The 26,120-nt window shown below is 36.1% G+C and overlaps 1 protein-coding gene across 4 annotated transcripts; it reads right to left on the bottom strand.

Annotated features, from left to right (window-relative positions):
• Window positions 1-905: 905 nt before the first annotated feature.
• Window positions 906-26,120, bottom strand: LOC144211054 (uncharacterized). 4 transcript variants are annotated; one of them, XR_013329516.1, is made up of 8 exons: window positions 26,030-26,120; window positions 21,200-21,308; window positions 18,100-18,239; window positions 16,531-16,613; window positions 5,801-5,906; window positions 4,599-5,207; window positions 1,816-2,048; window positions 906-1,029 (listed from the first exon to the last, which is right to left on the bottom strand). XR_013329516.1 is itself a non-coding variant. In XM_077738060.1 (5 exons), the coding sequence occupies exons 3-5, from the start codon at window positions 18,190-18,192 to the stop codon at window positions 5,062-5,064; spliced, it is 345 nt and encodes a 114-aa protein (XP_077594186.1). In that variant the 5' UTR covers window positions 18,193-18,239; window positions 21,200-21,308; window positions 26,030-26,120; the 3' UTR covers window positions 4,182-5,061. The 4 variants fall into 4 exon arrangements, 1 of the variants encoding a protein (XP_077594186.1); XR_013329517.1 differs by having other exon boundaries at window positions 4,599-5,192; XR_013329515.1 differs by lacking the exon at window positions 16,531-16,613.

Raw genomic sequence — 26,120 nt, 5'->3', positions numbered from 1 at the left:
ATAAAAAAGGGGATAAACACCTAGAAAAAAAAATTAAACAAAAAAAAAGGGGATATACACTTAAAAAAATTAAACAAAAAAAAGGGGATAAACACTTAGAAAAAAAATTAAACAAAAAAAGGGGATAAACACTTAGAAAAAAAAATTAAACAAAAAGGAGATAAACACTTAGAAAAAAAATTAAACAAAAAAAGGAGATAAACACTTAGAAAAAAAATTAAGCAATAAAAAAGGAGATAAACACTTGGAAAAAAAAATTAAACAAAAAAAGGAGATAAACACTTAGAAAAAAAAATTAAGCAATAAAAAAGGGGATAAACACTTAGAAAAAAAAAATTAACTATAAAAAAGGGGATAAACATTTAGAAAAAAAAATTTAACAAAAAAGGGGATAAACATTTAGAAAAAAAAAATAAATAAAAAACGGGATAAACATTTAGAAAAAAAATTTAAATAAAAAAGGGATAAATACTTAGAATTTTTTAAAAAAAGAAGGGGGATAAACACTGACAATAATTTTGAGGGTGTTGTCATGGGAATATTTAGAAAGCTTGTGGTACAAACTTATAAAAATAAAATATAAAAATGTGGGGGTTATACTTAGATAAAAAGTTGGTGATAAATTTAGAAAATAAACCAATTATATAAACAGAAAATATTTAAAGCTGGCAAAAAAAATGATGAATTGACTCAGAAAATGAAAATTTTAAAAAAGGCTGGGGGTATATAGAGTCAGAAAATAAAATTAGAAAAAGAATAGGAGTTATATATACTTAGACAATAACATTTAGAAAAAAAAGCTTGCGGGAATAAACACTTTGAATTCCTGCTCCAACATTAACTGAAATCCTTACCTTAAACATTTAGTCAAAGAGCAGTGGAAATGAATGGCCAGTGAAACATGATGACGATTTAGGTTTTTATTTAATTTGGATTTTCAGAAGTACAGAGACCCCATATGATGCAAGATTCATCTTCAAGCGGGCAACCTGCAAGGAAGATCTCTCAGGCTCAAGAGTGTTCTTGGTGCTAAACAGGAAATAAGATGCACAAGTTAGCATATATAGAGTCTGGAGATTCAACAGATAGGCTTAGTTTTTTAAAAAAAAAACTTTTTTGGGTGGGGGGTAGTTTTATCACGATGCTAAACATGGAAAACTTCATTTAACCAAGGTATTTGGGGGTTACCAAACAATTACAGGATAGAGAACTCTTTCAATAAATGTAATAAACGATCAAGATAAAGAATGAACATAAGTTAGTGATTGCTAAGTGCAATTTTTCCTTGTCCAGACAAGACGATTAAATATACAGACTGACATTAATAGCTAAGAGCAAGTTGGCTTAACAGTTTTGTAGAAGTTATATTTAGTTGTAAAAAAAAAAAAAAAAGAACATTTACAAATCGGGAAAGGGTGTTTAGCATCGCAATGAAAATTATCATTACATACAACACAACTGGAACTAAATCGTGCCTATGGATCCCATTCTAGGAAGAGCATTTACCCAGAAAACTGACGGTTGATGTATCGGCGTTGTTAAATTAAATTTAAAGTCTTGCTACACGATTCAAAAATGGAGAGAAAACGGACCACATACATTTAAAGTCAAATCGTGTCGCTAACGCTAACTAGTACAATACGGCACAGAGTGAGTGGGGAAAAGAAGCCCAAACTTTTCCAACTATCGACGATCTGTTAAACTTGGCATTAAACTAAGATATTTGCTGGCGTTTTAGGCTCAATTGAATGCTGAAAAATATATAGATAGCGTAATAAAAACACATTTAGGACAGTGAATCGCTTGATTTCTTACCACGTTGGCGTGCACGCCGACCATCAGCATTGGAATGACTTCCGGAAAGGAATGATCATTGCGCATGCGCCTAGTTAAATTTTCTACGTCAACAATAGGCGTAACCACATCCGGTTGTAAGTGGAAAAGATGATGGCTTGCCTACAGCGCTCCCAGTGGCGGGTTGTCTTCCCAACTCATCGTCAATGTTTGGAAGATGATGTAGAATAGGCATGAGTTTTGTGGTCTTGAGGCTGTAAAACAGTACATATTATCAGTGGTGTGCCGTAAGGGCCTTCAAGGCCATCTTTACTGGCCTAAGAAATATCTGACTCATATATTATATTTTGTCCATCAATACTTATGAAATAATTCCAAATTGTCTTATAGCTTCCTTTCATTGCTTTCCCACTGGTTGCACTGCTTCCAGATGTGTGTTTTCATATTGAAGCATTTAACCAATCACACTTTTGTTTCAAAGTGACGGCCCGGGGGCCAAATCTGGCCCGCTGCATCATTTTGTGCGGCCCAAGAAAGTAAATCATGAGTGCCGGTCAAGACTTTCAAAAAATGACAAGACAAAATGTGGCCAGCTTGTGGCGTAGAGGTTAACTCACCTACCTGACTCAATTGACTCCCATTTGGGAGGCTGGAGTACGATTCCCAGTTGGGAAACATTTTCCCTTAGTTGTTTCTATATTTTTGTAGTTAAGAATTTCCAATAATGACAAAGGAAAGTGTAGCCAATTTGTGGCGCAGAGGTTTGTTCACTTGACTTTCATGTGGGAGACTAGGGTTCTAATCCTGGTTGGGAAATATTTTCCATTAATGATTTCTATATATTTGTGTAGACAACATTTTACAATAATGACAGAGTGCAGTGTAACCAAATTGTGGTGTAGAGGTTAACTCACCTGACTCCCATGTGGGAGGCTGGGGTTCGAATCCCAGTTGGGAAATATTTTCCCTCAGTTCTTTCTATATATTTGTAGTCAAGAATTTCCAATAATGACAAGAAAATGGGAAGCCACTTTGTGACGTAGAGGTTAACTCACCTGACTTTCATGTGGGAGACTGGGGTTCAAATCCTGCTGTCGTCAGACTTATCATGACACTATGTAGTTCAGTAAATGGAATAACATAAGGTTTTTTTCATGCATAAATGATAATAAATAGTAAGGCTTTTTTCTCGCAAAAATGGTTCCATTTGGTGGCGAACTTCACATTACCTGGTGGTTGGATTTAAATGTTATCAAATAGTTACTAGTTTCTAGCTCTGGGACAAGTGGGCAAGATAAAAGGGGGAGTGAAAAGTGGGAAAAGGGCAAAAAGAAAAAGAGCACCAAAGATGGATGTCTGTTCTAATCAAGGAAAAGAAGTATTGGAACAGACAGAGCCGTCGCCAGCTGTAATTCTTCAAACATGCTCTTGATTAAACTGTTTACACAGTTGTGTGCAATGCGCCTCCTGGAAGATTCATTCCATTAGAACAATTCAAGAGCATTACTGGCATATTAGCCCATTTCATTTTTACTTAATACAAACATTTGTTCTTATTAGGTTCTGTGCTGAAGTTTATATTTAGAAGAACTTTGTGATGTGCTAACTTCCAAGTAAAATTCAACAGTTTTTATTTAATTTTATTCATTCATTCATTCATTTTCTGAACCGCTTTATCCACGCTAAGGTCGCAGGGGTGCTGGAGCCTATCCTGACTGACTTTGGGCCAGCCAATCACAGGTCATGAGTAGATGGACAACCATTCACACTCACACTCAAATCTAGGGGTAATTTAGTGTGTCCAATCAGCCTACAATGCACATTTTTTGAAATGTGGGAAAAGACCAGAGCACCCATAGAAAACCCACACAGGCCAAGACAGAACATGCGAACTCCACCGACCTGGATTTGAACCCACGACTCCAGAGCTGTGAGGCCGACGTGCTAACCACTCAAGAAAATATACGGGCTTGTGTGGGTTTTCTACGGGTACTGTGGTTTCTTTAAGCAACCCAAAAATGTGCAGGGTAGGCTTGTTGAACATTTTAAATTACCCCCATGTATGAGTGGGAATATAAATGGTTGTTTGTCTCTTGGCTAATGACCAGTTTAGGCTTTCTTCCTTGGAATAGGGTTCAGCACCCCCTGCGATCATTGTGAGGAGAAGTGGTTAAGAAAATATTCTCAAACTTATGCAAGGGCCAACATGAAATCCTGTCAATTCCATTAGTTAAATAGAGCATGTTAATTGGGGAAAAATGTACGTTATGTTTATAATTCATGTCTATTTTAAACATGCACATATTTTCATGTTTTGACTCATTGGATACCATTGACGGCTATGGCCGTCCAATCCATCTCAACTAACAAGCATTGTTTTTTTCCCCCCCCTGTGATGTTCATTTTATTAATGGTCATGTTCCCAAGAGAAAGCCACTCACTTGTGTTGGGACACTTAACACCTCCTTGTCAAGGGGATAACAAAAAATCTTGATAGCTGACCTTTTAGGCCTTTTTAACTTGAGTTCGCATCATTGCTATGAGCTTTGAGCCCTATTTTAGCAGGTTACTAAAGTCGGTCTCGCTCCAGATCCACGGGTGAAATACAACCGCTGTCTCAGTAGCTAACCCGTGTCAGCTCTGAGCAGATTGTTGGGCTGCTCGCAGTCATTCCGGGTGTTATCTGACGGATTAAAGTCTGGCCCTCTGTACACCTCGTCACACAGATATAAACAAACACACCACAGAGATCTCTGCAAAACACACCAATCCAACCATGCGTACAGTGAAGGGCAGCCACTCACCGGAGTCCAAAGGGAATGGCAGACATCAGTTGGAGATTTAACGGTGGGATTTGAAATGCCTCACCCCACTAGCCCCCCAAATGCCGGATACCTCAGAATAGCACAGAATGCAGACAGATATCCTAAGTTCAAATAAAAATGGATGGAAAAAATGTTTCTTACAACAGTTCAGCTATATCGTCAGACATTTTTTTTTATAAATGTGCAACCTAACAGATACTGAAAAAGTTTAGATAGACATTTTTTTCATAACCTATTTATAATTTGTGTTGCGACGATATCGACACTAAAATGAAATTATCTGTTTTACTTATACTTATTAAGTATTAAGAAATGACATGCCAGTGCTGTGTGTACTTTTTGAAGTCATATGTTCAAAATGTCTGCAGGCTTAGTCAACCCCAAAGAGGTAAATAATACAAAAAAATAAAAAATCATGCTTCCTGGGGGCTGGTTGGAGAGCCTAGGTGGGCCTTGATAGTAGAGCCCTGGCTCCAGGGGAATGGGTAGTTGCCCCAAGGGATGAACATGCCGGTTCTGCTCCCTTCACGGATGGGTGGTGTTGAGCCACTCGACGAAGTTGGCACAGCATCTCTGTGTATCGAATGACTAAAATGTAAAACAGGGTACACTCATGAATAACTTAGCTTCGACACGTACGACTTGTCGAATTTACAGCAGTTGCTTCTGTCGAGCCTACTAACAAGGACACTGCTGGTATTTTGACATTATCAGGCAAAATAGGGCAGGCTTTAAAGATATAATATGATTTCTATGCATTAAAGGAAATGCCTGCTCATGAATCCTGACTCTTATTTGTTTTTGTGTTTTACAGCCTCTCTTTCTTTTTTAAAATTACATTTTAATATTTCTTAATACATTCATTTTTACTTTACCTTGTACTTTAATCATTTTACTTTAATGATGAGTGATGATTATGTTAATACTTTAGTCATTCTTTTCATTTTATGTTTCATATGTACTTTTAACGGATGCAGTTTTTTATATGTATCGTATCTTGTCCTGACCCGGCCCATCTGTCAAATTATTAAAGTCAATGTGGCACTTATTTTCCCCATACATGAAAATTTTTAGCTCAGAAATTTTGCTATTTTAACTTATTAACTGCATTGGCAGCACTAGACACTGTATCAAAAGCAATACATAGCATAAGGTCTGATTATAGTAGATGAAGAACTCACATTTGTACTCCATGTAGACTTGTTGCACTTTTTTTTCTCTCCATGAAATCTTTCCCCAACAGAAGTATAACGACTTCGCCAACTGTTTTGCCCACCATGTGACCTCCTGGGTAAACATAAGGAGAGATATTGATCTTAAATTAAGGTCATGCAGCCACTCTTCAATTACACTGTCCAAGGACTCCCGGTTCATTCAAGATCTAAAGATCTGAGAAGAGTAGATTGAAATGGAAAAAAAAATGATTATCAAGATGGCAGATGCCAAAAGCCCTGGCGGGAGTTGATAAAAATTCACAATGTTTTTCCTGTGTGTGTATATTTTTGGAAATATAACCGTGACATGCGATAAATTTACTCTTTTTAAAACGATAAACAGATTCAGTAAGCAAAGAATTACATGATATGTCAAAGATAAACCCATTGGGCAAAAAGGAAGTGGGGGAAAAAGTAATAAATCTCAAACTCGGTAAAGGTAAAAAGATTAGAACATGATAAACATAAGTTAAATAAACTGGTAAACAAAAACAGTATCAGAAAATGAAATTCGAAACAAAGGATCGTTGGCTGGAGTGAGTTCAATCAAGTATATCAAAATAAGAAAAGTGTGATTAATATTTTAACAACAAAACTTGGTTATTAAACGATTAAACAATATGAAACAGCGCAAAAATGGAGAAAAAAACATTTTAGGAGCAGTGTTAGGAAAGTTTGATTACTTCATAAACTAGTTCTTTTAAAAAAAATAATACCATCTCATGTTAAATCTGAGAAATGAAACAACGGGTAACTGAGGATTATTTTGCAAGCCACATTCAAGACATTTTCATAACTTTCATAAAACAACAGCAGTGTAGCGGGCCATAGTTTGGACACCACTGGTCTACACACTCCTGTTTAGATGTGATTTAGTAGTGAAATAGATTCTAACTCATTCGGGTTATTCATTCAAATTCAATGTGCTTAATTTAGGAACCATCTGTGCTTACATATTCAAAATCCTTTCCTTTCATTATGGTGCAGTATACTGAACCACCACTCTTCATTTGGTATAGCAACTCCCCTGCAGTGAATAAAGTAATTGACACCCACTCATACATGTTTGTAATAGCCTAAAGAAACCACAAGATGGAAGTAAAGTGATTAAATTTACTTCCTACAAAGCTACATCTTGTATAAATAAAGCTCCTCCCCTCAATTCAACCTAGTGGTAACAAAGCAGTACTATAAGATGACACATTAATGTGATTAGATACAAAAGAGGCTAAAAGTTTAGTTTTTTTTTTCATATTAGAAAATACCAGATACATTACTATAGTAGATTTGCCCAAAAAAATCTCATCTAGACAAATTCATAAATGCAAGACAACAAATGGTCCGAAGATCACTCTATGAGGCTTTAAATTAGAATCTGTAGGGGAATTTAATCAAGTTAATATTGTGTAGTATAAGACCCCCGCATTGAATCTGTGAGTAGGATTCATGCGTGAAATTGAAGGCCCATTCTGCCATTCTTATTTTGCAGCAACGATACAGTGAGTAGCTACAACTTCGATTACATTGAAGGCCTCGCACTCAAGTCCAGGTTGTGTATTTGTGGTTTATGTAGGGAATGTTGGGAATTGAGGGGGCTGCGGGGGGAGTCATTATAGTCTGTCAGCCGTCAGAGTGTGGGTCTCCATCTTGCTGAGTGATTGAGCGATAAGGCAGTCACAATCCATGCAGGAGAGTCGTACATCAAGCCAATACAAGCCACCTCCGCTCGCACCGCATCCCCAAGGTGATATTGAGTGCGGCTTGATCAAGAAGGGGCGAGAGAGAACTGCACTCAGCACGTTAACGTCATACTGTAATTAAACGGAAGCATGATGAACGCTAGAAGTGCTCTTTGTTAGCAGTTTCACGTGACTGCAGAAAAAAAAATGACCATAGCAACCAGGGTAAGATTTGGAAAGATTTTTGACGGTTACCAAGCTCGAAAATGCACTAATTTCATTTACTTTTTTTTAGTACTACAAATTATGTTTATATATGTGTATATATAAAAAAAATCCACGCTCATCCCCAGGACACTCAAGTTCTATTCCTCTAGGTCTAGATGGAACAACAATTTGATTTATGTAGGCCACAATATTAATAGTGTGACCCAAAATGTGATTGTTTTATAAGTATTTATGGCTAAAGATTCTTTTGATGCTTTGTTTGTGATAACCAAAAATGTCACTTGCCTTATAAAGGGTCAAGAATACAGAACACAGTTTCATGATGCACTTGGGAACTTGCCAATTGGCTCAATTGTTGATTGTGATGTCTTATCGTAGTCCTGCATCTCAACCTACAGTGGATAACATAAATTGTGGATTCTTTTAAACTAAATGATTACATTAAATTTAAAATTCCTTGTGTTTACCACATGGAAAAATTGACCAATTGAGTAAACTGTATATTTCCCAACGGTTTTGTGACTCAAACCTCCTAAAAAGTCAAGATGAGGGTTTGAATTTGTGTGGGCCAAGCTTAATTTCCTCAAGCTTGCCAATCAAAATCTCACCCTACCAAACACTCGGAAACAGATCAATCCAAAATCTGCCCGGGTCTTTGCCGCTGTGTTTGTTCACCCCTAATTGCCTGCTGTCAAAATGTCTTGAGTGAGATGATAGGAGGAAATGGGACAGGGCACGCGTGAACCTCATTAGCACGTCACTCAGCGGCGCAGATGTGGCAGACCGAAACATAGAGTTACATGGCAAGTTATTAGCTATATCACTCGTGGATTTTGATCTTTGTTGTAATTGTTCATTTTGACAAATAGGGGAATAAAACTATAGGGGCACTTTAAATTAGACCTGACAATAACTCTTTTTAGTTATTAAACAGTCTACATGTAATTGATCAGTTGTCGGTGGTCATGTCAATCATTATATAGAGACACAGGTGGTGCTATGGGTTCTGAAAAATGGTTTGAAAATAAGGATTTCAATTAAAATAATGCATTTTGATGAGATTATTGACCTCTTAATGTCCGTTTTTTTTTTGCTGCAGAATTGGAGAGTGATGTTACTTTTGTGTTTGTGGATTCGTCAATCATTATTGACGCATAACTGGCCAATGAAAACTGAGTATACAAGTGCACCAATGACAAACATTCCCAAATGTGTCAATTTATTACTATGTATTGTTGTTTTTGAGCAGCAATTACTATATATACTATAATAAAAAATAAATAAACACCAAGATGCCCATCTCGCTTTCTAAATGAAAAATTAGGCACACAAATAAGCATCCTTTGTGGCAAATAATGACTATTTTGCAAGAACTCACATTTATAATTCATGTAAAGTGTTATTTTACGCTTTTCATCACACATTTGCCATCTTACTATTGGAAATTGACATTTTACACTCCCTCAACATGGCAATGGGGGCATTTGCAAGTTGTATTTCTGCCAATTATGTAGGTATTCTGGGACTTCTGTCAATGTGGATTGTGTTCAATGATTTGCAGTTAAGATACAGTTAGAATCCAGACTGCAAGTTTTTCCATTTAAAATAGTTTTTGTAATCCACCAGAGGTCATCACACCAAGTTCATTGATCATTTTAGCCATATATTTAGGAACAGATCCCATTGATGACTTCCGTGAGCTTAGAAAAAAGTCGAGTGACTTGAATACTAATAGAGTAGGACAAAGTAGGACAAGAACTGTTAGATGCTCAAGTTACTATGAGCGGGTTTTCTCGCAAAACTTTCCCCATTGCGTTTCTACACAATGATTGTTTCACTTTCAAAACACAATATTCAAAGTAATCATTATCCACCGATGAGATAACCCCTGAATCATTAGACAGAATACCCTTGAACAGCGATTCTTTAAAAAAAAACCCTGCTCCAAAGAAAATAATTTAAAAGGTAAGGAAGTTAGCCTCACCTCATCACCCAAAAGTCCAAAGTCAGTCATCAAATTCAAAACCCCGGAGCCACAGTACCAATTTACGAAGTCGATGTTAGAGCCATACCGGAATGTGCAATGTGAATCGTGACGCCTAAATGAGTCCTGGCGAGAAAATGAGATTCTTGGAGAGAGCATTAAAAATACAAAGAATATACAGTGAAGGAACCCAGAGGGTGGATATCACTGAGATGTGGGCTATACATAATGCACAAGGCTGAAGATGCCATCTCAAAAATGCTAATAAGACATCGGAATGTGGGGGCTAGCTAATGGATCAGCACATTAAGTACACTTCTGTGAGATGAAGCAGCATAAAATAAGAGAGTAAAATTGACTGGATTGGTAATGTCACTGATAGAGCTATTCAAATTATTCCTCTGCCAATCTTTGTCACAAAAAGTCAGAGAGTTCAATTTAAAGTAACCAATTGCATAAATGTATGAATTGCACAAATATAAGGCGAATAATTGGAAATTTGCTGTAATCATTAGTAATAGCAGTCGTATAATTGGGATGGTAGATTGTCTTTGACAATTTTGACAAGTGATATATGACATTATCTGAAATAATATGGCTTTGTCAAAAGTTTAACATTATTGCTGTTATAATAATCATGTCAACTCATGTCCAATCCGGTCAATTTTCCTATTTTTTTTCAGAATTTGCAGCAATATCCTATTGATTTTTTTTGTTAAGACCTGTTAATATTTAATTGTAATAATCCCATTAGCTAAAAATCAATGCATGGTTATTATTTTCCATATATTGTCTTCAGGTCTTTACAATCTTATATTCTTAAAACTAGATTATATGACACTAGTATGAAGTACAACACCCATATTCAGGTGACTTTACATTTCCCAAACAGACTGTAAAAGCTCATAAGGGCTTTGATTCTCCACAGGGAGTACAAACACTATCAGTGTTTATCATAATGAGTTATGATGCTGCTGATATCAGCCTCTGAATTAACACGTTTGCAATTCAAGCACCGCCAAAGACTAAGAAAAGGATGACCGTCTTTTACATTTTTTTTTTTTAAAGAATCAATATGTTCTTCCGTTTCACAAATCCCTTCTCACCTCTCCTGAGCAGATGGCTTATTTGAAAGAGAAAAAAAAAGATGCCAACCAGTAATCATATGTGCAATAAATGATGCTGGTTATGTTCCCGTGGAGTAACGACAGATGGTGTGGTGATGGTCCTGCCTCGGAGTATGTATGCTCATTTTAGAGACACTCTCACACTGCCCCCGATGGAGACTTGTTTAGCACAGTGGCTGTCGCCGTGTATCGTCAAAGCAAGTCTCCGGAGGAGCAATGAATCATGCTGAAAGTGTTTTTTATTGACACTTTATTAGCAGTGAGAATGCTAAAGGGGGTTAAAAATTAAAGAAATATAACGGCAGCCTCGGAATTAGATCGTCTCCAATGGTTTGTCTGCTGTTTGGGGATTAGAATTGATCATGGGAGGGATGCAAATTAGAACTTTTAAGTAGTCTCGATTGGCTCATTTTTGAAAATATAAGTAAAAACAGAAATCCTATTAAGAAGTCAAAGTCAATTTCTTAATGTGATGTTCAATTATTTTAATTATCAACTAAACAAATGAGTGAAAATAAGCCCCCCCTTTCATTTAAAACTATTCTGAGTTTTCAAAATTGAAGTCATGATTGAAGATACCTCCCACATTTAGTTATTGCAAAGTTAAAGTCATTTTCAAGTCATTCTTATGGCCTAACACCATCCTCTAAGGCCTGAAACATTTTCTCAATATGTATGTATTTGATAAATGAATTATGCAAAGTTGTGGTAAACATCAGCTTTCTACAAATTTCACTTTTTTGTACCTGAACATGACCAGAAAAAAAAAAAACATGACCATGGTAACATATGCAACTGATATTGGCTATTTTAACTTTAAATCTATTAGAATTAAAGTGCTCTAGTTTACTTATATGATGGGATGCACTAGGTTTGGCTGGATATTACGTTCTAATCAAATAAGGCAAAGGCATATTGTTATACGTAATGGTATACATTTGGTAATATTTGTCAGTTTTTTCCCCAAACTGAATGCAAAACAGAAAGCAATGTTTAACTAATGTTGTTAGTTTGCATGAAGTATAATAGCATAATAGCTCGCACTAAATATGTATGTTTAGAATAACAATGGAATTTGCATCTGGCATTCACAATTCAATGACACGTCTCGCGTCTTTTGTCAATGGTGGCGGGGACAATCACGTGTGACCTTGACATCACATGGTAAGGCACCGTCTATGTAGTAGTTAACCAAGAAAATACATGGGTAATACATGAGTATATAAAAAAAAATGTATCCATGCAATATAACGGAAAGTAAATGTCACATTGTGATGAGAATTCACAACACCGATAACGATTCCCCATTATTATTGCATTTAACCTAAAACAAAACCAAATATTTCAAACTAAGAAAAGAAGAGGGCTAGTTCTCAACAACTGGTTTCAGTCTTTTTTACTCAATATCTGCCATTGACAAGAATGATCGTACAATCCATATGTATTGATCAAATGGATTGACAAAATCATGAAAAAAACAGCTAATAATTTTCAAAAGTAGATTTTCTAGGTCTCACTTTTTAACAAAAGTTCCTTATTAAGAGATGTATTTAAAGAAACTCACAATTGCCTTTGTAAAAATGCAGATTTGAGTCACTTTCCTTATGGCCTTAGCCCCAGATCTGACTCCTTTCTAACCACTGGCCTCATATAGTATGAGCGATATGATCGCAGCGATCCTTTAAAAAAAAGAATGCCCGATGAATTGAACACATCCATTAGCTGATTGGCATCAGCAGTTTGATTCAAGGTTCACAATCAGTGGCTCATTGTTCAGTTGCTGGGCCCGCCAACCATTAATCATCAGTCATACCTGTAGCAAAAGCGATCCCACCTTCACAAATAGAACACAGCACACTTTAATGCCAGACAAAAGCGTCTTGCCATGATTAAATAGCCTCTCTTCTGACATGTTGCATTGTGTTTCCTGCCAGCCAAATCTGCAGCCCAAAGGAATTGCGACTCGAGTTGTGTTGATCACATATGCTTCACTCCCTTCTTTTTTAAAAAAAAATCTGGATCACACATCCAACTGTGTGCAAGCATATGGGAGTGCTTACAGTACGTCTGGCTTCCTTGTTTCTGCCTTTCGACTTAAACGGAAATCTGCAAAACAACCATTATATGGTATATATTTGATACTAAATCCTTCATTTACGTTAAATACTTCTCAAAGGACTACGTTTCAGTAGGATGGATTTGCACCAAGGCACCTATTCCAAGTCTTTATTCCCTAAAAAAACAAGTTACTTTTTTGCATATAAGTACTTTATTTATCATACTATATTACTTTATTCTCCCATATTTAAGGCACACCGGATAATAATGTGCAGTAGTGCATTTATGAGCTGTTATTTGCTTTCATTTTAGAGCTATTCTATTTTTTTGTGTATTTGTTTTATTTATAGTTTGATGAAACTTTTCTGGTGCAGTAATGCTGCAACAAAATCAATATAAGATGTTTGTTTAATTCTTATTTCATGCAAATAGGTGAGTTACTCACAAATCTGCATTTTCCTATAAAAATGAAGTACACACTTAAAATTACATGGTTGTCATTTAGCTGTTGAGCCGTTTGAGTGTATTTTAAAAAGTAACATATTAGTTAGGAAATAAAATGAAATAATTAAGGTAAATTAACAGTGCCATATATAGATGGATGTGTTTTTCTTTAGAAGTTATACATTTTTTTGCAGTGTATCTTCAACATGTATTTTTGAAATTTGATTTTCCACAGTATGTTGTTAGGGTAGACAATGTTGACCATTCAATAACCAATATTTTTTTTCATTCATGTTGCAACCATCCAATTTGAATCAAAACATTCATGCACAAATGTGTCAGGATCGATGACCCAAAACCTCAGTTATGTGGCCTTGATTCAACCTTACGGATTACCCTGGTCTTGATGACTGAGAATCAACATACAAGTACGTATTTTACTTGTAAACTCAGCTGTGAGGTCACATGTTTTGCTTCAAAGCATTTCCAGACCCTATTTAGCCTCATTTCCAAGAATTTGCAACTGCCTTAACCTGTTGAACAGGATGCCATTCAGCACCCGTTCCCACTCTTCTATCTCGGCCAGAGTGTGAATCGATGGCGGATCGATGATCTGCGGGTAATTTGACAAGCACTTTCATCTGGATGCGGTCCAGCCTTCTACTATGTGTCGTCATTACCGATTAGGTCGATGGCCCCAGAAGTTGACCCCCAGTGGAAGGATTTAATGACAAACTGAACTACAGACAATTCACCTATTATCTCCTAATCTCTTTCCCGCAGTATCGCTAGTCAATGTCTATAACGTATTCATCATTTTTTTGCCTACTTCATCTCTGGGGCTTTTTATTTTCATTTGAAATGTCCAATTTCATAAACTGAGAATATTCAAGTCTCCAGTAAGCAGAGTGACAATATTTATGCAATTATAACAAAAACAATATAGAGGCTAACATTTGAAAGGCCAATCTTTGAACTTGTTTGCCATTTTTTTGCCACATAAATAATAACCAAATAAACATTTATCTACTCCCAATTTCAATTATATGATTTTTGCCAATATTTGGCTGCCATTTGTAGGCCTTGATTTTGTTCATGTTTTGATTGGACAATTTTATCTTATATGTGTTTCTATGTGTTGATTTGACAAATAAAGGAGGACAAGTAGCATTTTAAAAATATAGGGTTTATGGCTGTTTAAGGATTTTAAATAATTGGGCGAATTTATAGGGGGAAAAATCATTTTTGCCTTAATCGAAAATGTTATGGCAAACATTGATGTATAATTTAGAACCGAGTGACTCATTGTTAAGGTGCATGGTTCTTTACCATTTATAGTACAATACTATTTTCTCCGTTTTAAAATAAAATAAAAAAAACAACAAAATATGCTCTAAAACAAGGGGTTTCCAAACTATTCCAAAAAATACCACATTAGTTTTAATTCCACTAGATCGAGCACAGACATTTTAACCAACAAGCTTTCTGCTCAACCAGGCAACACATGACTTATATTTACTTTTAAGACAACAGATTGGTGAAAATATGTCTTCATCAGTTCTAATGAAAACCTGCACCCTTCTCGGCCCTTTGTGGACCCGCTTTGGACACCCATCCTCTAAATCCTCATCCATCCTTATTCCCATCAGAGACAATTTTGGCAGTAATAATTTACAGCAGACTGCCATTAGATTTTAAATCATGCATCTCTCTTTCAAAACAAATAACTTCAACTCATGTCAGAATGTCATTACAGACAAAGTCAAAGCATAGCAAGAATAAATTGATTTACTGTTTTTTTGCTGTTGTTGTTGTTGCTGCTGCTGCCGTTTGAATGACTAACACTCAGAAGAGTATAGCTTCAGTCTGCATTGAGGTAATAAGCCCCTGGCGGGGGGAATATACACCATCCATCCTCTACAACAACTAGTTTATTATTCTTTGCATGCCGAGTGAACACACTTCCGCCTGTTCCAAGGTCAGGGCTGAGGACTTTTAGTTACTGAGCATTTGGTGTATATACATGTTTCAAAACAAAGATTATTTTTCCCTTTCATTGCTTGCCGTGGTCTTTACTTGACCTTGTAGATTTCTGATGAACGTATACTAAACATCTTTGCTAGAGAACAAAAACTGTAAGCTTTTGAACATTAGGTGGAATGTTGTTTTGTAAATTTAGCCCAAATGAGTCATAGTGGCTATCTCAATGCACTGATCTAAATCCTATTGAACATGTAAGGGCAGATTTAAAAAAGGTATGCATTGGGAAGATGGCATTTTAATTAATACATCTATAAGTTGTTAAAAAACAACTCAGTCATGCTGTTTTCTTAAAATATTGTTGGACTGAAAACTTGTCATGTCAGTCTGGGAATTCCTTATTAATGTTTTTTTTAATCATTAATTTACATTTATATGGAATCCAGGTAAAAACTGATTTTTAATCAACAAAGATAGATAGACTAAGATTAATTATCTGCTTTCCCTTCCAGTTAAAATGAACTAGACGTCTATTGTAGTCAAAGACAGCCAATGAGATCACATTCATGTAATTAAATGCAAGTTTTGCCCATAAGTTTGGAGGATGAGTTTTCTGTTCAAGCTGCCCTCATTCATCTGTCAGTCCATGTTGGGTCTGTCAGTCTTTGTCTTTTGCTCCAGTGGCTTTCTATAAGAGCGTCTGCCTGCACGACACAGTCCGTCATCTGGTCACTTGCATTAACAACGCCCCTGTCAGATCAGTCTCAGTTTACGTCGGCCATTTCTCCCATCTGTCAGCTTCATCTTCCTTCGACTAACTTCATCTTTGTACCAGCGTAAAAAGACCCTTTAATAATGAACACACTCCCAAATGTGCTATTAACCTAAATAAGATGAGCAGGAAAAGAAGCCTAAAGTCATCTAAGTTAATATGAGATGTTAAAAAAAAAGCAATGGCCCATTATCTACCATCAGTTTAATCACCATAATAACATTTTATAAAATTATCACCTTATTGAAACTGTCAAAATACTAGTATGTATCTATGCAGATAATTTTCAAAAATAATTTGTCCAAACTATGTTTTTGTTGGAAGATAATAAAAAGAAAACCAGGTTGTTATGGCTGTCTGTGCTATGGATGCCTTTATCACAAGTACACACAATGCAAATGCCAGAGAAGTCAAGGATACCTCACCTATTGTCAATGTCCAGTCACATGACTCTTTTCATCCAGCTGCTGTTCATTTAAATGTGCTCGTCACATCAGGTCGATTTGAACTGTAAGAAATGGGAGCAAATGAAAACTGTAGATATTTAAATATGAAAAGTACACGCAAAAATAAATATTTTGACAAGCACGAGCCCAACAAGTCAACATTTTTATACTACATAACTGCAAAAGACAGAAAAATATGTCCAAGTCCTAGAAGCACAAACAAAAATGGGATATGAGAGATCACAAGGTGTAGGTTTTAGTTGGGGAAAAAAACGTATTGCCGACTATTCATGCCAATCAGCGTCCAATCCATTTGAACTGTTCAAATGGATTAAACCTCTACTAGTGATAAACTCATTAAAATTTCATTAATGAAAAAAATTACAATGCAAAAAGGCACATAATTGGACGTCCATCATCGTCAATGGCAATTAAAGAGTTAATCATTCACTGCGAGTAAAACTATAGAAGGATGGCTTCATAGCACTGGCTGTATATTGACTATAATTATGCTTTTCTTGAATTATGAGCCTACACAAAGTCGTAAAGTATGCACCTGCCGAGCGAGTAGACACGCTAAATCATCGGCGCCAATGAAAACTGCTGTGCATTCGGCTCCAGTAAGTTGAAGAAGATGCTATGTGGAAGGGGGCTTAGGGGACTCATCATTTTGAAAGGCTTTGCCATACTCATCATCACATCAGAGGAAAATGATTTTTGTCAGCGTGACAGCATATCACCTGGCCTGGTCGTTTAACAGAATAATAATGTCGTATTGCTAGGAGATGGATTTGTCATTATGACCTTGGTCAATTGACATAAAGATTCTTTTGAAAAATGGAAGCATAGCCAATGAATATAAATACAAAATGCCTTTTGAACAGATTTAACTTAAATGATATTTGTTAGGGTTCAATTCATAAACAATCATGCATTTATTTTATGAAGTGCTTTACACTCACTAGAGTCGCAGGGGGTGCTGGAGCCTATACCATTAGACTACGGGTCAGAGGCGGGGGACACCCAGAATTGGTGGCAAGCCTATCACAATTTAGAGTGTCCATTCAGCCTACCATGCATGTTTTTGGAATGTGGGAAGAAACCAGAGTACTCAGAGAAAACCCATGCATGCAAACTCCAAACAGGATTCGAACCCAAGACCCCCGAGCTGTGGGGCCAACCCTAACCCTAACCACTCAAGCCGCTGGTCAATCTGCTTCAGAGTGCCGCATTTAGATGAAAAAAGCCACATTTCCGTTTTGCTTACAAACCGGAAATTCAACTCCTTCATGTGGATAAGCCCGAAAATACAACGTTCATTCACTGTCAGTTCTCCCTGTCAAATAGATTGAACATCTCCTTAACGTGAGCATAGTTTTGAGTCACAACAAAAATCTGAAAAAGTGCCAGACGATATCACTGAAAGAGTTAAATAGACTCAAATTGTTAATTCTCCTCATTTTTTTGGTTAAAAACATACAAAACCTAGTCGCTGTATTCAAACTGCAAACTAGTATCTATAAAAAGGGAAAGATTTATTGAATATACCTGCATTATATGGAGCAGAATGGCCGGGAACAACTGCGGCAAAGGTAGCTTTGATGGCCCCCAAAAGCCTTTAGAGAGCAACAGTAGCAGCATCCTTTTTGTGTCAGCCGCTTCTTTTCTTCAATGTCAGTAGAAATGTGCTTCAAGGAAACAAATTTCAATTCATAAGGAACTCAAGGACCAGGGCAAATATAAAAGCAATAAAAGATATCCAGGAGATAGGCGGTATCTCCAGTCATCACAGTGCAAAGCATGCATCAGGCTTTTGTCCTTGAGACATTTTCCTCTCGCTATGTGCCTTCCTTCTAATACTTACCCCCATGATATGAAAAAAATGTGATTAAACTGTTCACTGCTGGGGAAAAAAAGGGGCAGTGATTTTCCCAGAGTCATTATTTCAGAAGCTTCCAGTGTAGTGTCTAAGATATATTTCGCTCTTACTATTACATTATTTTATTTGGCTTCTTATATTCTATTTTCCAGGAAACCTTTTGAATAGTGTAATACTAAAAGACCAAAGATTATTTCCCATTAAATTTACAGATTTACCAAATTGACGCCTCAGACAATGGAATATTGCTCCAGGCCAAAAAAATGTTGATTTGATAGTGACTGTGTTGCAAATAAACATCCACAGTTTCACCCCGGGTGAAGCAATTTGCCCAAACAATATATTGATGCGGCCTCACTGTGCTCAGATTTAAATCTCAAGCTCAGGCTGTTAGAGTTAACTCATTGGCTGCCTGATAGTGATTGATGTCCAATTTATTTGAACTGAGAGGTTTGCAGTTCCAAAAAAAATGACAAAACGAAAAAACAGGGAAAAATGTGAAAGAAAAATGGTGTAAAAAGGCCAGAATAGAATCTAGTTGCACCTTCTCGAAACACACAAGACTATCAGAATGCTAGTGGTTGTCAACTTTACCCATTCCACATGATTTAAGTTTACACAGCACTTCACACTTGAGACTACTTTGGGTAGTACTATGTCGCTCTGGTTTAAATAGCCTCATCCATTACCAGATTCATATTGTGTTTGTTCCCGAACTGAGAAACTGACACTTATTACCAATTCTTCACAAAATGCTTCTATTTCAAGTGATATTTATGCTATAATAAAGCAATACAATAAAATTTGTCACATTGTAGCAACAGCGCTGTGATTTCTTAATTTTTTGAAGATATATGTAATTGGCATTCTGGGACAGTAAGAAGTAGAAGGACAGTGGAGGAGATAGGTTCAAAGAAAAAAAATGATTGAGGTTAGAGTTCAGGGATTTAAGAAAGAGTTAGAACTCAGCCATGGGAATAGGACAAAAATGTTTGTAAGAAGAATGGATGGTGGGAGGAAGAAGTGGGGGGGTTCTAGCGAGAAATGAACGCAACGGTAAGCTCAGCTTTTCTTGCCTGGAGCATTTATGATGGATGACGTGTTTTTCTCTTCTATGCTTGCTTCAGTATGTCACTGCTGGCTGGTGTTAAGGTGCTACTCTGGGATGAGGCAGAAAGCGTGGTGGCGGTTACGGAAGAAGAAAAGTTAAATTGATCGATTGGAAAGTAGCGTATTTTATTTACTTGCATTGCTGACGATTTTTTTTTGCAGAAAAACTACACAAGAGTACATTTTAAGACATCTAGAAAAAGGATAGCTGCCACCAGCAGAGTTTGAGTGTCATGTACGTATGTTTACTCAGCTGCCATTCACAATTCTACCCCATTGTTTTTTATAATTTGTATTCATTTGAATAGCCTAAAATTAATTTTGTTTCTCTTTTGGAGACGTACATCCATTTTCATGCATACTTGTAGTAGAAAGTTGGTATAGTTTTATCATTATAAAAGGGTTGAGGATGTTTGATTTAAGAATGTGGAACTAATTGTGCTAATTTAATGTAAACTATGTCTCTAATTCCCCCCCCAAAAAAGTTTTAAAACCACTTCTGGAACAAATTCATTTTCCAAGTCATGTTTCAACTGTATTTGAGGTGATTAATTCAGTTAAGGGAAATCAAACTATTTTCCATTCTTAGAAATATGAGGTTTTCAGTGTATTTTAATAATACGGTATTTTTATAAACTATGCAATATTCAATAAGAAAAAAAATCCTGGTACAGACCATTTGCAACAGTGCTCTAAAAGGACCAGAAAAGTAACTGAATGAATAAGTGCACCTCCCGAGGAGAAGGATGAAGCAATTTTCAGTGCAAATTTAGTTCAGTAACAACACCTTACTAACTTATGCATAAAACAAAAGAACTGCTGGTGCATATCAATTGCAACAGTACTTCCGAACTAGCCAAACAATTAAAGAGAAACTCTAGAATTTGGAAGTATAAAATAAAAAAAAACAACCTATATAACAAGTTCTGGATTTTATGTTTCTTGGCATAGTAAAGCAAAGTTGCTGGTTGAAAACTTTGCATTAAAACAACAACAACAACAAAATTCTAGCCAAGAATATCTAAAAGCCTCAAGTTCATGTTTACATCTGCTGTTTCTTTAGCATTTATTTTGAATTTTCTCTAAAGGCTTATTTTTTGCACTTTGCTGCAATACCGTTTGTACACAGATAAGAAGTGTGTGTATTTAATAATGAAAGCCTGAAGAGAGCACTCGTATCATCTGCCAATACTTTAACTAGATTAACCAAAGGCTGCGTTAGGGTCAAGGACAAGTCGTGTTCAGCTATAAACGAGCAGACGCGTAATTTTCATGTACAAACAGCCCCATTCATCAAAGCACAAACTTTTGTTAGTTATTATAATGATAAGCAGTAAAGATGTTTACTGGAGCAATCTAATCCTTTGGCTATCTTTTCACTGGTGGCAAAACAACCCATTTTTGTCATTAAATCCAAAGACATGCACAGTACAAAAGCACACATTTTGCCTTTACGTTGTTTTACTATCTCACTTAGCCAAGTTAATTCTCCATGTACACAAAAACCAGGTGATTTGAGAGATTTTTGAAAATTGAAGGGCATTAGGTGTATGGCTTTAATATTCATGCTATAAGTGGTCACCTAAATTCCTTTAATCAAAAACCCTAATCCAAATAGCTTTAGTTCATGAAAAGAAAAGAACTTCGGTGTTTACTCACTTGAATGGTCGTCTTCAGCCTCGAAGTTGGAAGTTATCATCATGTTTGCTCTGTTTTCAGACTCGGGGCCGATCCAGTGGTCGATGGAAGTGCAATCAGAGGCTAAAAACTGAAAGAAAAAAGGAATATTTAAGTCAATAATAGCCGACTATGGAAATGAAATGAAACCCTTTGAAGCTACTTTTTAAGTATTAATACCGATTAAATACTTTTCAGTTTACAAAATGCTAACCTAAGCAAAATATCGACTTTGGCACTTAGAGAAAATTGAGAAATTTGCTTGTCATGTTAGCTGACGTTACAAAGTGGATTATTGCCACCCCTTAGGGAGAAAATCCTATTTAAGCTGCCATCTATTTATAGATTGCAATAGTGCAAAGGTTTAGACAATGGAGAAAGAGTCATCAAAGTCAAATCCGCCAAGGTCATTTTAGAAAGTGAGCATTTTAATTGCAGTAAGGGATCCTGTTGTGTGGATATGGAAATGGAAAATACAACCAGAATGGAGCAAGGATTAAGGTTAAGCACCTACAAATGTAACTGTCATGTTCATTTTCGAGGTCACACTGAATGTATTTTTATAGAGTAGATCTTACAATGTGCTGTTAATGTAACGTGAGCGGCTTTAAAAGCATAAACGACTCAAAATGGTGTTGAGTTTGTATTCACATCACCTACTCACTAATACTCTCATGTATGCATGTCATGTCCCACTCATACTCGATTATACACCTGCTGCTTCTACTTATTCACCCATTGGAAGGTGTTATTAATGAGCCTGACTCCAAAATTCTGACCCTTTTGATTTTATGTTATCCAACCTTCTTATATCTTAGTCAATAATTTCTTAGATTCTATATTACTACATCTGCAAAATAAAAGTGTATATATATATATATGTGACTATGTGACTTTCACCAATTGTGGAAATGCATTGCAAAGCTCTGCATTTAATGTATTTTTCCCTACTTTTTCGGCGCATAGCACAGCCCACACATTATTTCTATGCCGTTAGACTCTTACCATAAATCCATAAACCTTAAAAAAGTGATCTATATGCCCCAAGATTAACATGAATAGTCCAACTGATAAATTGAAAGCGGAACATAAAAAAAGAGATACACGATTAGACATTTATTACCATCAATGTCCTTTTACCCCAATGAAATAAGCTTCTATGGTTGTCCTAATGTGAACACCCCATTGTGAATTTAAAATACATTAGGGCGCCTTATCTATTGTAAGTAACAATCTTGAGTTCCCTATTCGATTCTGGAGAACACTTATAAATTGCTGGCAAAAGCTCTTTTCTATTGATGCTAGTTTTGACTTGGGACACAATGCTCTCTCCAGACCGTACCCGTGAACAGAACCCTTATTAAGGCCATCATTGATTTTATTTCCGTCAGAAATATGCACCTTGTCAGCTCAATGCACCAATAATGGATGTAGCAATTACTCTCCAAGCAGTGTGTCGCAATAAGTGTAAATTGTGTTAATTAGACACATTTTAAGTAGACCAGGACTAGTATTAGTATATCATCGGCATAAATGGCCACGGATACTTTGTTGATGCAGTTAAATAGATTTTCTTAAAAGTAGTACCTTTTAGGTTATTCCGAGGTGAAGAGGTTAACGAGGATAGAAGTCCAATAATGGATTTTTCTTTTTTACTTTACTTTTCAGTGAAAAATTGTATATACATATAGTAACATACATACACACATACATACATGTATATACATATTGTATATACATATGTATATATACATATTGTATATACATATGTATATATACATATGGTATATACATATGTTTATACACATATAAACATACATACATATGTATATATACATATAGTATATACATATATAAACATACATACATATGTATATATACATATAGTATATACATATATAAACATACATACATATGTATATATACATATAGTATATACATATATAAACATACATACATATGCTAGACTAACAATGTATACTTCCCATTTTTAATGTATTTTTCCCCATTCATCCGCTGTCAGCCCTTTCAGCTCAAATTGATTGGACATATATTGCCTAAATGCCAGTAATTTAGTACAATTGCACATCAGTTTGCATTTTGACACGAGTAACCACTTATTTGGAGTTCTGCACACTTTCTCCCTAAGCCTACTTTTAAGAAAACTGTTAGTGTGAGTTCGGCATGATTATGAAATGGGATGATGCGATCAAGGTTCGTCAGTCGCGTTCACACAACGCTGCACTCAATGTGCATCAGGCAGGGGAAGAATTCTACTAAAAGGCCTGTCACCTTTCAAACGGCAATTGTGACATCAAGGTCTTTCATGGGGCTTTCATTTCTTTCATTTTTTACGCATCTGCCTGAATCGCAGGGATTTATTTGTCTGCCCTTTTGACGTAATGTAGGGTTTATCGTCTGAGTCCTTTCCCCCTATTAAACTATAAGTTGGAAATGACGGTTTTAAGAGACAAGAAATTAGTGCCAACCTGTCTAGTAATAGGACAAGGTTCTGTTGACATCCATTTTTGTAACATGCAACTCAAAGTTTTTAGAAGGCCATTTTCAAATCATAGCAGATGATATTCTACTTATAAAAAAAATATTTCTTTCAGTGTTATTGACAATGATAAATGTCCAATCATATGACTCTTTTCATCCGTATGCAGTGAATTTAAATGCACTTATCACAAATAGAATCTAATTCAGTTGAAGTGAAAGGACTGGCAGTGAATGAACATTTAGTCATTCGCTAATTCTTCCTCAGTTTAAATGGATTGACGTCTATCACCATCAATGGCAGCCATTGACCCCCCTATTTATGCTCTTCGCCCTCAATTACAAAGTAGTGACCACACACACTAACACATACACACACAGATACAAACACACCATGGAGAACTCTATTGAACAGTTGGTTCGCAGATTTCGTTTTTGCCATAAAAACATGTAGTTTTTTTTTCTTTTTACATTTCCAAATAAAAAAAAAAACACTCAAATTGACCTAGCTGCTGTTTTATGATGGATAAAATGTACAAAGTTGTTTTAAATATTCAATCTTTATGTATTTGGAACACTTTGTTTGCCTTTGGCTTTTGATTAGGACCGTTTTTTAAGAATTGTCTCTAACAAGCATGCTCATCATCAGATCCATTTTAGTCAGTTAATAGCACTAACTAACATCTGTATGTTAAACGCTACAAAAATTATTCCACCAAAAGTTAGACTATGGTTGTTTAAAAACATACCCTGAAGCACATCTCACAGCAACCCAATTGTAATTGGACTGGAACACATTTAAAATATTTTTTTCTTTAAAAACTTTGTATGCAAACATCCCTTTCCTCATAAAACTGATTGCTGTTTTGCTTTTGTTGTTTATGCTTGGAAGACAATCCTCAAAACAATCTGGTTTACCTCGTGGGGTTTATTCTTATAAATAAATGCATCAAATCTTTCACTTTCTCCATGCAAATATGCATGTGTGGTATACGCATGCTAAGTGGAATTGTCCGAAAACACGACGTGTCAGATTGCTTCAGACATCCTCGGCCAAAGATGGCAAATTGTGTTTCTGTGGAGGTTAAGCCCACCGGCTTTGGAATCAATCTAATTGAGAGAAAATGCCTTTGCTGTCAAGCCCCCGGGGCTCTTTTAAACATCGCTCCAGTTCCAGCATTATGCAAGCTGCTTCCCTACGACCGATCTTCGGACAAATCCCTAAGCTGTGCCAATGATCTTGATGCATGGGGGAGCTTTGCAATGAAAGGTCGCGGTATTCTCAGACCAGCTGAGAGGTAAAGCACGGTCGCGGTTGAATTATTAGGTGGCACGAGGCAGGGCAAGGTACAATTGCGAGGTGGGTCGGTGGAATTGTTGGAGAGACATATGGTTATAATCATGTCTGAAGAAAAAAAATACATTTTAATTGCAAATAGTAAGTAATACTAAATTCCCTTTCATATTTAAGTGCATGGCTTAAACAAAAAAGAAGGTTTGGGCTAATTATTGCAAAAACAGAAACCAACAGTTTATATTGCACATGCAATAAATGTGCACATTGATCCTGGGGAAAGTAGGTTTGCGTCATCCAAAGGATAAATATTGCTGTGTGGTTCATATTGAGCATTATGGGAAGATTATATAAAAAAAATGCAAATGAATTTTACCCACTTAACTCATGCACTTTAACTAGAAAGGCTGGCACGAAGTGATCATATTTTACTAATACATTGAGATTGAACGGCATTGGCCGTCAATAGCAGCCGATGAGTTAATGTTATTGGTCAAACATTGCATGAATAGACATATGTGATATTGCTTTCTCCAATAGCTCATCGGAAACAAGAAGATTTAGTGACAGACCAATATAGCAATGTTATTTTTGAGCTGTAAATGATAAAAATGTATTACAAGGCAGTCACAAAAAGGAGTTATACTGCTGGATATAACATCTTCACCTCTGCTGACAATAACAACTAAAAGAAATGAGGCAAACTTTGGAAGGAAACAAATATCCCGACCACCATGACCCAAAGTGGTAGTAATACTAAGCCAATATGTGAAATGTCATCTACTTTGAAATGGGAGACCCTTGTGGATAACACAATAGATATGCATTTTATACCTCCACAGAAGATTCAAGCATTTTTTTTCTTTTATACCAATAATCTCATTCATTCCTGAGTTTGATTATTGAAGAAAAGCTCAAACGGTTCTAAATGAACCAGTAAATAGCTGTGGAAAAGCCCTGTAAAGTATAATTTCCCACATCAACGATATAAAAGCTGAAATAAAAAGATTTTAAGATACGTTGGGTAGATGGAGGTTGTGGATAAAGTTGATTTCAAATCCCCAAAACCTTTGTCTACTTCAAGGTAAGGAGGCAGGAATCTCTTCTTAT

Source organism: Stigmatopora nigra, chromosome 17 (assembly GCF_051989575.1).
Source record: "Stigmatopora nigra isolate UIUO_SnigA chromosome 17, RoL_Snig_1.1, whole genome shotgun sequence".
Taxonomy (NCBI): Eukaryota; Metazoa; Chordata; class Actinopteri; order Syngnathiformes; family Syngnathidae; genus Stigmatopora; species Stigmatopora nigra.
This window is presented reverse-complemented; position numbering and strand designations above follow the sequence as displayed.